The sequence below is a fragment of the Acanthopagrus latus genome, chromosome 3 (genome assembly GCF_904848185.1).
Source record: "Acanthopagrus latus isolate v.2019 chromosome 3, fAcaLat1.1, whole genome shotgun sequence".
NCBI lineage: Eukaryota > Metazoa > Chordata > Actinopteri > Spariformes > Sparidae > Acanthopagrus > Acanthopagrus latus.
This window is the reverse complement of record NC_051041.1, coordinates 11187110-11199776: the sequence shown is the minus strand read 5'-3', so window position 1 is coordinate 11199776 and position 12667 is coordinate 11187110. Positions and strand designations below refer to the sequence as shown.

At 42.9% G+C, this 12667-nt stretch overlaps 1 protein-coding gene across 7 annotated transcripts in view; it reads left to right on the top strand.

Annotated features, from left to right (window-relative positions):
* The window catches only part of LOC119016608 (ras/Rap GTPase-activating protein SynGAP-like), a 52508-nt gene that overhangs the window by 17441 nt on the left and 22400 nt on the right, over positions 1-12667 (top strand). For 5 of the 7 annotated variants that reach the window (XM_037092576.1, XM_037092574.1, XM_037092578.1 and 2 more), the window contains 9 exons: positions 314-402; positions 1290-1411; positions 7237-7390; positions 7773-7871; positions 8019-8279; positions 8381-8716; positions 8886-9030; positions 9469-9613; positions 11443-11679. In XM_037092576.1, the coding sequence (XP_036948471.1) occupies positions 314-402; positions 1290-1411; positions 7237-7390; positions 7773-7871; positions 8019-8279; positions 8381-8716; positions 8886-9030; positions 9469-9613; positions 11443-11679 (1588 nt within the window). Of the gene's footprint in view, positions 1-313; positions 403-927; positions 975-1289; positions 1412-7236; positions 7391-7772; positions 7872-8018; positions 8280-8380; positions 8717-8885; positions 9031-9468; positions 9614-11442; positions 11680-12667 lie in introns of those variants that run through there. The other 2 variants (XM_037092575.1, XM_037092579.1) reach the window with 2 other exon arrangements.

The following is a 12667-nucleotide window of genomic DNA, read 5'->3' as shown; positions in this document are numbered from 1 at the left end:
ACAAACTATGATGGAAATTTACTCAGCAACAGCCCTACAGCAACATGATAAATTTAAATGGCTCCAACTCGGCAGCCAGTTTAGTCTGAGTCACCGACACTTTGCACAGTTCGTTGTGAAAATCCCTGTATTCACGGCATTTTGCTGTAATCTGAAAGTTGAAAACGTGTTTTCATCGATTCAGATGCAGGGAAAAAAAAAAATCAAAGAAGGGCAAAGCAATTTCTGTTTTTTAGAATTTAACATTTAGGGAATTGAACAGCTGCCTTTGTTGATTGTATAATGGTTTAACTGCTGTACTCTTTTCTCACAGACCAATCACGCAGGGCAAGCTTTGCCTCTGTAAGGCAGTCAAGCATGGAAACGCCTCCGAATGCCACCCCACAGCCCTTCAGACAGCCGGTGAGTACAGTTAAAGGATAAGTTCACCCAAAAATGAACATCTAGTCATTATCTACTCCCCCTATCCATGCTGATGGAAAGTCGGGTCGAAGTTTCATCGTCCACGAAACATTTCCAGAGCTTCACAGTAAAACAGCGTTGCAGCATTTTTCAAAATAACTGAAGTGGATGGAGACTTGGAAAAAAACAAACTATTAGTGGCTCCGTACAGCTTGTTGGGTGTAATCCAAGTCTCTGGAAGCCCCGAGATCTCAAATTGATTTGAAAAGGTGTTATTTACATGTTTCTTAAAGTCTTCACTGTAGCTGCTAAGCTAAAAGTGTCAAATAGTGCAAATAGTGTCTACAATTTGGGATCTGGGGGCTTCCAGAGACTTGCATTACATTTGACGAGCTGTACAGAGCCATTTCATATATTTTTGTATTCCTTCTTGGTTGTTTTTTGGCATTTTTTAAAACAAGTCCCCATCTACTTCAGTTGTTTAGGAGAATGCTGCAACGCTGTTTTGCCGTGAAGCTCCAGAAATGTTTTGTGGACTGCGAAACTTCACCCAACTTTCCATCAGCATGAGGGTGAGTAGATAACGACTGTTTTTTTCTCTTTTTGTTTGAACTGATCCTTTAAGGCCTGTCACACTCTCCCGATGCCAAGTGTGTGGCACATGTAAGCTCTGTGTTCTCAAAGGGAACAAATACATGTTGGATTATTTTTGGGCCCAGGCCCGAGATTGTAAATTCCCGCCAGAATGTGATGCTTGAAAGCGAGTTTACACTTTTATAGTAGATAAATTTTTGTTCAATCAAGTTTTCTAGCTAAACATGCCAGTAAATGCTAAAATGATATGATATGATTACTGTATTTTCTTCTCTCCCTTGTCAAACCCTCAGAGTTTTCTCAATCGGAGGCTGAAGGGCTCCATCAAGAGGGCCAAAAGTCAGCCCAAACTAGACCGGACCAGCAGTTTCAGGCAAATGATTTTGCCCCGGTTTCGCAGTGCTGACCAGGAGAGGTAAGTAACCTTTACCGCATAAGGCCTTTGTATAATTCAAAGTAATACCGACTGTTTTCACATTCAGATTCAGTGTCACGTGGAGGTTGGAGCCTGTCCCAGCATGTGTTGGGCAAAAGCCAGGAGAGCACTGCGGCTCGGCTGCCAGTTTCTCACAGCTCTTACAGATATATTCCCGCTTATGAGTGTTTCCTTTGATCATAACAGTTTTTACATTTGTTTTCTTGCTCATCGCAAGTACATTACATGTTACATGTATGCTACTGTTTGATGTGCGGCAAGATCGCGCAGTTATTATGTGATCAAGGCAAAAATCACACATTAGATTAATTGCAGCGTTCTTCTGGATCGAAGGGCTCGGACTGTGGGAGGGGAGCTGAAGCGCCCAGCGGAAACCCACACAAACCCGAGCAGAATACACTGATTCCGCTCAGGAACAACTGGGAGACCATATAAACATTTCTTAAGAAATTTGAGATTTGTGAAGAGATTTGTGGCTTTATTTGACTGCTGATGGTGCAGAGCCACGAGAGGAAAGTGGGGTGAAAGAGAACATTGTGTTATGTCCTCTTTCCGCTGTGAAAAATGACAAACACAGTACATTGCAACTTAAATGAGCTCATTTATGCACTTAGATCGGGGGCAGCTCCGGGCTCCGGACTCCATCCGTCAACGATCCAATCTGTTCTTGCTCGGGTGGCTGACGTGCCGCTCGGTGCACTGGGTATTACTTTGACGCCGTGACTACCTTGGAAACCTCTCCGCTCCTCTTCGCGAGCTGCAGCTTGAATGTTGCCAGCCTCAATAACTGGCCTCAAGGTTGTCTCTTATTCTTGGATAAACTGATTGTGCGCAGCAATTAAAGCGAATGGTGGAGCTCGTGTGATTTTAGCGCACCGTATGAAAGAAGAATGCTTCAGTTGTCAATGAGGGTATTGATAATGTTCATGACAACTGCAACATTCTTCTTGTAAGTGTGAAATTGCTTTGTTGGTGCGCCTCACATTTGGCTTGAAGAAGGACAATCTCAGTCCTTCAGTCGAATACTTTAGATCACACTGAAATAATTTGAAAACTACCAAAAGTGAGACTAAGTAACTTAAAGAATGATTATAACATTCACACGCGTTGAAGTGCAACCTCGATCAGTGCAAAACACTCAAGAGTTTGAAGTAAGCCTAACTTGGTCCGACATTACCACTGGATTATTGTGGATAATGTTAGGAAATGCTGGCAAACTTGCTTTAATTATAGCTGGGTATGGAGTCTGCTGACTAGACTTTCTACTCATGGGTCCACTCATATATCTATGAGGTTGTGTTTAAAGTCACATGGTGCGGAAATAAGAGCAACTGCAACCAAATTAAGCAGATTATGTGTATTTAGTTGGTTAGATCAGCAGGGGGAGGGCAAGAGTTGAGCTGAATAAAGTAGAACTCATCCACATAGTTTTTTTGCAAGTTAAAATTTTAATTTTCACCTCATGCTTAGATATTGCTCCAGGTCAAATAGCCGTACCATGTAATTACAATAGCTCTTGAAAACCTTGGTCGTGTTTTTTTGAGCGTCACAACTTCTGCAAAATGACTCACTCCAATCGGTCTGATCGCATTTGAAAAGTCTAGGAGAGCGTGACATGAATTTTTTTTGATTCCCATTCAAGTTAGGGGACAGCTAATCTGGCAGATCGGAGTCATTTTACACCAAGACAGTTAAACTTTTGCGGCCTCATGCACCACTGAACGGCTCCTCCTAACAAGGACCTGCCTCCGAAGCTGTATCCAGATTTCACTTAATGAATCAGTGGGATTTATATGATGAGCCGGTTTAACTAGTGCCCCAAAGTACATAAATGTTGTGTTTGATACATTTATGTAACCGACCCTGGGATCAAAATAGCTGATCAAAAATATTGTTTTACAGAAAATAAGGTATTGATATAAAAAATACTTTAAAAATTATAAATTAACAATTAACACAGGAGTAGAAATTGAAAAATATATCTGTCTTCAAAGCAACCGACTGAGGAGAATCTTGGGAAATGTAGTGAAATCCAATTTTCCCAGCCTGTCTCCTGATGTGTCCTACATCTACAATAAGATAGCACTTAAAATTATACTGACTTACCCCAGCAGGGAAGGTGCATGTCTAAATAACAACGTCATGCCCACTACATTCCACTTAGGAGCTGGCTTACTGGGCTACTTACATGGAGGAGCCACTGACAATTGTTTCAAGCAATACATGAGTTCCTCCCGCTGTGACAAGTCGATGTCTCTGCTGGGAAAATTGCTACTTGTTGCTCCACCAGCTGCTTTAGAAAGAATTGCATGGGCTTGATTTCACAGCTGGCGATTGAAATCGGTAGCAGTCCTTGGATGACATTGATTAATCCCCGACATCCAGCGCTTATATGTTAACTTACGCACGTCGAGATTATCGCGTCCATGATATGCTGACGTGCTAAAAATTAGCATTTGCGTTGACTTGAGGGAAGATGTGTTTAGATTATTTCCTTAGAAAAACAAAGAAAAACCTAAAAATCTTTCACACCATTATTTTCATGTGGATGAAGCAAAAAGATAGAAAGAGATAGATGTCAAACTGCCCGAGGAGCTCACCTGACACTCTTCACCTGAACTGTGGCTTCTTATCGAGCACTCTTGACAGCGGCAAAGCCCTGCTGGATGAAGGGCACTGCCTGTGGTGATACAGTCACGGATGGCATGAGCTTTTTTTCACAGCTCTCAGGCCGTCACCAAAGACATTTATTCGATTGATGTTAATAGCGTCACTGCAAAACAATGCTTTCCACTTGTGTTGTTAATTGTTTGCAGACATTTGTCGCCCTGAGCTGGATGGATGGTTAATTGCACTGGCCTTCATAAAGCCTCTCATCCTATTGGCATATAACCTGATACCAACATGGAACAAAGCCATGAATATTTAAATGATTTGCTGGTTTGCGGTTGTTGTTGAATCAGAATCAGAATAGTATTGATCCCCAAGGGGAAATTGCTTTGATTTTTGTTTCTCTTTTCATCTGTGTCTGACCAGAACGATCAAAAAATTTCACGAATGTCATTTTGGTATAGGATCTTTATGTCAGAGGTCCACTGGGCATCCTGTAGTATTAATGAGAATTACTTTCTGCCTTCCTTCATCATGTTTTGTGACTTCTGCTATCCGACAGTGTCAGTGCGTGGCAGCCCGCAAGCTCTAGAGGCTCCCGTGACAGCTTTTTTCTTGTTTTGTGTTCTGACTTGAGGTCGCGTCCCGGATGAGTCCAGCTCGCATTGTGATCAAAATTTTATGCAGTCCTCACACAATCCAGTCACGATGCACATATGGGAAATGTGAAGATGCAGAGAGGAGGCGGCAAGAAAGCGAAAATGTATCGCTGACTGTACACTTTCCTCTGGCCACAGGAGATGCGTAAATGGACATTTTTAGGGCAGGTGTGGCTGTCCGATGCTCGGAGATGTGAAAAGTGGCGTTTAGCAGGGGATGTGAAAATCCTTTTGTTCTAAAACGCAGAGTGAGCGCCAGTGCAGCAAGCCGGTTCAGATGCTGAAATGAATATTAATCCAGGAGGGGGGATCTGTGGAGGCAGCGCTGACGGAGGTGGTGGGGGTAGCTCAGTGGCGTTGGGGTTAAAGGGACTCTCAGCCTCAGTCAGTGTACTTTCCCCTCTAACCTCAGCCGTCCTCCGGTCCCCACCGCTGCTGCAGACATCTGCCTTCGCAGCCTGCCTTGAGTTCTGCCCACACACACTTAATTCACTCTGTAGTGTTAGGTTGACTTTGCTCTAAACCCTCGGCGTCCAACTTCACACTCGAGCTTTCCAACGCAGCTGCTCTACCTCTGCTGCCAAGTCGGTTTACCAAGCATTTTTTTCATGTGCTCCATTCTGCGATGGCACTGTCAGCTCCTCGAACGAGACGATTCACTGCTCCCCTCGTTGACGTTAACTCTGGCCTTAAACTGCTGCTCCTTTTTACTTCGTCTTTAAAGCCGGTGTTAATAATGCAGCACGCTAGCAGCTCCAATTGTACAGTGCAGGTTAATTCTGAGTCTTTGAGTTTCTTTTTTTTAGAAGATTAGTTTCAGAATATCCCCAAGGAATAATTCAACATTTAAAGAAAGAAGCTTGTTCAGATGCTTGCAGAGATTTAGATGAGAAGACTGACACCGCTGTCACTGTAGGCTAACCTGCTAAGTACGAAACTAGCGCCGGTAGCCAGTCAGCTAAGTTAGCATAAAGATGGGAGAAGGGTTAAAATGACCTGTTGTGTTAATTAGTGAGCCTTAGAGGTTCCGGTGGACAGATTTTTTCGGCATTCCCATAAAACCAGGCTGTTTTCCCCCCACTGTGCGATAACCGGCTCATGGCTGTAGCTTTGTATTAAAGCGACAGATATGAAAGGGGCTCTCTGACAGAAGTTATTTCCCAAATGTTGTGCTATTGCTTCATCAATGATGCAGAGACCTAGTTTTAATTTTCAGTGTAGATAAACCCAGCATTTTCAATCTTTTCATCTTCAAAGCTAGCTGTTAAAACAGCTGACACTGTTAAATTAATATGTATACATTTAAGAAAAAATACACTTCTTCTCTTTTTTTCCCTGGACAGTTAAATGAGAGGGGTGAATAGCACTTGCGTGAAGCTACAGCCAGCGGCTTAGCTCGTTTAGCTACAGTAGCTTAGCTTAGCACTGGAATTGGACTTGAACACTTAGCATTGGAAGCAGAGAGAAAAGGGCTCGCCTGGTTCTGTTCAGAGGTCACAAAATACTCAGAGCAACTTTGTCATCTTTATTCAAAGGTTTTTTGGATGAATTAAATGAATGAGATATAACTTGTTGTTAATGAGCTTTGAAAGGGCTTGTAGGTAGATTTGATTACCTTTGGACAGAGCCAGGCTTTAGTTTAGCTTATGCTAAGCTAAGCTAAACTCAACTGCTGTTTGTGGGAGCTTTGTGTTTAACAGACAAATACGATGATGATGATGATGATGATGATGATGATGATGATGATGATGAATGTGATCTTCTCACCCAGCTGTCTGTCTTATATCAATCTATTGGTTTAACTACAGCGCATCAATCAGTTTTTGGTATTTTGGAAAATCATGTTTTTGCACCCTTGGATGGAGCCAGGCCAGCTCCTCCTGCACCCAGTGTTTATGCTAAGCTATGCTAATCACCTGCTGGCTTCAGCTTCATATTTAGCTGGAGGGCACAGACATGAGAGGGTTATCAGTGTTTCCCTCACTGTATGTTTTTCCCTGGCCTACTGACCGTGCTTCACCTGGGAAACAGCCTTTGCCTCACCTTCCCCTTCTACCACCTCTTTCCATCTTGTTGACAGAGCTGCCCTCCTCTAAAGGTTACCCTATGATCTGGCAAAAATCTTCTGTATCTTTCTACAACTGCACTGCACTGCACTGTATCTGCAGATGGGCCCCACTGAATCACTCATCTTGGTTTACATTTGCATTGAAATTCTTGCACATTTATAGACAAATGTAAGAACTGAACGGATTCACTGCGGGACACTTCCCATCACGCAGCGTGAGTCACACGTGTCGAGTCAACAAGCCAAACTGCGGAACGCCAGAGCTGAAAATCTGGGCGACTTAACTTTTACTTAAACTCATTATAAAAGGATCAGATCTTGAAAAAGAAATGGTACTGAAATCGCAGAAGTGACTCTTTTTCTGTTATACGCAAACCTTTCTGGGTTGTTTCACTAAATCAATATATAAAGACTATTGATTATCTGAATTCTGACAGTCGGTAAATCCCTTCTCCTTCTCTCACCAGGACACGGTTGATGCAGAGCTTCAAAGAATCCCACTCCCACGAATCCCTACTTTCTCCTAGCAGCGCTGCGGAGGCTTTGGACCTAGTTTTGGATGAGGAGGCCATAATCAAACCTGTCCACTCTAGTATTTTAGGACAAGAGTACTGCTTTGAGGTGTGCTATTGTCATTTTTCTTGCTGGCTGTGTGCGTCTGTTTAATTGAATTTTTTCCCGTGAATGACATCAAATCAGGTACCACTACAAAGCCACTTCTCACTTCTCTGTGAATTAGATAAACCAAGCGATGTAGTGATTTTGTGTATCAGGAGATTCTCCGTTTCCAGCCAATCAAATGCGGGAATTTGCTTAGTCCCTCATTTTGTATGCCTGTAAATGATTTATCTTTGAGTTATGGACAAAACAGGCAATTTGAAAGCATTACCTCGGGATAGGACACACTGGTTGTTCAGGAAAAAACAAAAAAACAAAAAAAACAGAATAATTAATAGTAAATAGAATGGTTAGTTGCAGCCATATATGTAATATTTGTCTGCAGGTTACCACCAGTTCAGGGACAAAATGTTTTGCCTGCCGATCAGCTTCAGAGAGAGACAAGTGGATTGAAAATCTGCAACGAGCCGTCAAACCGAACAAGGTAGACACCATAGATTTTTCTTCACTACACTTCACAGTAACTCAGGATGAAATGACAGGCTGTCCGGGCCTGTCATTTCATCATTTAGGTCCAGGGCTGCAACATTAAGAACACATGTGAATAAGGACTGTTATAATGCAGTAACAGAACTCCTCGTTCCGCTTCCAGGACAACAGCAGACGGGTGGACAATGTGCTCAAGTTGTGGATCATCGAAGCCCGAGACCTCCCCGCTAAGAAACGCTACTACTGCGAGCTGTGTCTGGATGACATGCTGTACGCACGCACCACCAGCAAACCCCGGACCGACACCGTCTTCTGGGGCGAGCATTTTGAATTTAACAATTTGCCTACCATTCGTAGCCTTCGTTTGCACCTCTACAAGGAAACGGACAAAAAAAGACGCAAGGTAGTGCATTTCTAAAAATAAAAACCCTAGTCCTGAGTCCAGAAACATTTTATCGTCCTGCAAATATTAAAAATGAATTGTTTTTTCCCTCTGTCATCCAGGAGAAAAGCACATATCTTGGCCTTGTCAGCATCCCCATCTCCAGCATCACGGGCCGGCAGTTTGTCGAGCAGTGGTACCCGGTGATACAGTCCAGCGTCCTGGCAAAGAGCGGCGGTGTTGGAAGTGCCAAAGTGATCAACGCCTCGCTACGTGTCAAGTCTCGCTACCAGACAATGAACATCCTGCCGATGGAGCTGTACAAGGAGTTTGCGGAGTACATCACCAACAACTATCGAACACTGTGTGCGGTTCTGGAGCCACTGCTGAGTGTGAAAAGCAAAGAGGAAGTGGCGTTCGCCCTGGTGCACATCCTTCAAAGCACCGGCAAGACAAAGGTAACCACGGAGTCAAGTGTGATAGGTCGGCTCTCTGTATTTAGCTTTGTTTCATCACAATAAGTCATATATATATATATATATATATATATATATATATATATATATATATATATATATATATATATATATATATATATATATATATATATATACACATTTTTTTCAGGAGTTCCTGTCTGACATGGCGATGTGTGAGGTGGATCGATTCATGGACCGGGAGCACTTGATCTTTCGCGAGAACACGCTAGCTACGAAGGCTGTGGAAGAGTACCTCAAACTTATAGGTCACAGATACCTCAAGGATGCTATAGGTAAGGCTGCCGCAGATGAGCCCCACTGCGCATCACTGTGTTCAATCTCCAGCCGCCTGAATGAAAAGAGGATTTGAAGCTCGAAAGGAAAAATCAAATACTTTGAATAAGTGTGCCAGACAAGGCTAAATTCGAGCATTGTTTGATGCTGAGATTGTATATTTGTGAAATGACGTTTTTTTCCCAAATGACTCCTCTTCATTGTGGTAGCGGCTCTTTTTTTAATGCAGTTGTATTCTTACATTCACTCCCTGATTTTCATACTCCTTGGATAATATCTTCCCTACTACCTTAATGACATATTTAACATTTTTTTAAAATTTCCTTTTAAGATTGAAAAAAATAAATAAATCAGTACATGCCCGGCTGAAGAGCTTTTTAAATATTGATGCATTTTGGGGGAAAAAACCTGAAGTTGGTGTGATCTACAACCCGCAGGTGACTTCATTCGAGCCTTATACGAGTCTGAGGAGAACTGCGAGGTGGATCCAATGCGTGTCCCGCCGTCAGTCCTCGCTGACCATCAAGCCAACCTCCGCATGTGCTGTGAGCTGCTACTCTGCAAGATCATCAACTCTCTCTGGTCAGTTTCCCCGCTGTTTATATCCTGTAGAAGACATTGTGTATGTGTCTCTCTGTCAGTTACACATGCGTAAATATTCGCCTCTAGTTCACTTCCATCCTAACAGAGCAGAGGGGCGAATAAAACATTTGCACATTTGCATCTTGGCTCTGCGTGGAGTTCAGCACTGGTGAACTTTGATGTGTGTGGTTGACCTCTCACATGGTATTGAGTTGTGTGTGTCTCGCATCCCGCACAGCACTAATTTCAGCGGCAGTAGGCGATGGAGGTTCATCTGCAGTCTTGTGTGTGAGAAACGTGCCCTCCTCGCCCTTTGCCCTTTTGATCCCAGCGGTCCGTGATTAGCAACCAAGAAGCGCCGACAAGATTTGAAACTGAAAAAACACAAAATCCCACTTTTGTAATGAAAGTTCCAGAAAGTTCCAGATGAAATCACAGAACCTTTATTATAGTTTTGTGATGTTCAGAATTGCGGCTTTCAATCTCGTCTCCCCACATGACGAAACATCTGGAGCTTGTTGCACCAGCTGTCAAGGCTGCATGATGTCGTTAGAACGCCGACATTGTGTTGTTTTGGTTTTCTGCAATATGTATTGTGATGCAGAAGAATACTGTAATTTTCACCAGCTCAATAGTCCATATTCACACGGCAGCCATTTTCCTCTGACATCTGAGAAGCTTGAGTGTTGGCACAGTATTACTCTGCTGTGTTACAGGTCGCAGGTCCTGTAAACATAAGGAATCTGACTTTTACCATTTCTCTATGTCATCTTGCCTTGAAACATAGGCCGACATCCCTCCCATTTTCAGTATCCATTCACTTTTTAATGGCTGAGCTGCTAAATGATAACAATTAGTCAGAATCTATATGTTGATTGGACTTAAATAGCCGCTGTATGAATATCGCATTAAGCCTACGTGGTCACAACCACACTAGCATCCTTAATATTTAGAAAGTGATGCAATCTTAATGTCCAGTTTGAATACCATGAAAACACACACACACACACACACACACACACACACTCCATCAAAAAACATGTGTAAAGTGTGAAAGAGTCGATTTGCACACCCTGAGATGTGGCTGTTCCGCATGCTGACGCTAGAACAACAAGCTGTGTGCGAGTTCAAACTTTGTTCAGTCAGTCATGTCAGTCATAACTTGTGATTCATGCATCGGTAGAAAATAAGCAGTTTCACCAAGGAGACGAGGTACAACATAACTCTTAAGTAAGAACCTGATGGGAGAACATGCCTGCAGGGGACTGTGGGCGTAAATAATAAAATGTCACAGAATTAAACGCACTGAAGACGGCAGGTTTCCTGACACCCAGCATATTTTCCCCATTAACTGCATACCGTTTCGTAGCAAAGTCTTCCAGTAGAGATGTCATTTGTTTTTTTTTGTTTTTTGATACGATGTTTTAATAATGTTCTAGCTGTCCACAATGTGGGATGATGCCACTAGGCTCATGCTAGATAGAAAGCTAGTGTGCACGTTACCTTGAGAATGAAACTATTATCTTTCTTTTTGCAAACTCTGATGTTTAAGTAAAAACGATGACTCCATTAGAACATGACACTCGTCTATTGAGTTGTTTTCTTCCACTGATATAATTGGTAATATCATCAACATGATGTAAGACAGTTTCAAAGCTGGTCTCATCAACACTTTCTCCTCTCTGGAAGGTGTATGGTCCAGTAGTTTTCTGTACGTTTCTGTCTCCTGACCTTGCAGAACTCCTGCGGGCTGCTGTGTTTCTTTTTTTTTTTTTTTAATCTCGCCATTCTCCTTGACACCGGATAATAAAATCATGTTCTTGTCTCAGCATATTTCCGCGGGAGCTGAAGGAAGTTTTCGCCTCGTGGAGGGCGAGATGTGCTGAGCGCGGAAGAGAGGATCTCGCCGACAGCCTCATCAGCTCCTCCCTGTTTCTTCGCTTCATGTGCCCGGCCATCATGTCCCCCTCCCTGTTCAACCTGATGCAGGAGTACCCCGCCGAGCGCACGTCCCGCACGCTCACGCTCATCGCCAAGGTGATGCAGAACCTGGCCAGCTTCAGCAAGTGAGTCCCCCGTCATCGCCTGTCCTCTCACAACAGCCACGACGTTCTATCAATTTGATACAGCTCCGTTTATAGATGTGTAGACGTCGGGGCTTATGTGCGGCGTGTCACAGAGGAGCATCCCGGAAACAGGCCTGCCGTTTTTGATGCGGGGGTTTAAGCTGTTACTCACCCACAGTGAGCTCCAAGGCTTTTAGCTGTGACACATTTATTCTTACCTCAACTCTGTGCTCTTTACCGACACTCTCCAAATATTCAAACAATTCAGCTGGCTTAAAGAAACACCTTTAATTCAGATTTCAAACGAGTTCAGTAGACTCTGCATTTGAGGAACGCAGGAAAAAATGTTTGATACAAAAGAATGATTGGTATTGCACGTGCAAGCAGATAAACAATTAACTGCAGGTGATTTTTTTTTTTTTAAGTGAACTTCACACTTGACATTATCCCAGGCTTGTGCTGTTTTGTGTGTGTCGCGTTGAAAGAATCAGTTGATTAGCTAATCACCAAAAGATTAATTATCAAAAACCCGTATTTTCTGACATTTTACAAATGATTAGCTGCAACAAAAGGTTAAAAAGGAATATTAACTCAAATTGAAAATAGTTTTCATGTTACCCCACCAGATGGATTTTTCCAGAGCTTCAGCCACTCATGTCAGGAATAAGTGGACAGCTGTGGGAAGATGAAAACAGGCCGTGCACATCTGTTTCCAAAAACTGTGAAATGTTAAAAAGGGGTTAAACCTCGTCACCTCATATACAGCCATCTGTTTATGTGACTGAAATGGTGTACCTGGGTCTCATCTTGACAAGGGAGTTCACTCCAAATGCTGATGAAGGCTGTGAGATATAGTTGAAAGCTAGTCAGCAGACCTTAAATTAACATTATCAGGTCAAGCAACTGTTTTTTTCAAGATCAGAGTCTTTCTGGTATCCTAGTTATGATCAGGTTACTGGAGTATCCTGGTCACTTCCACTGTACCAGA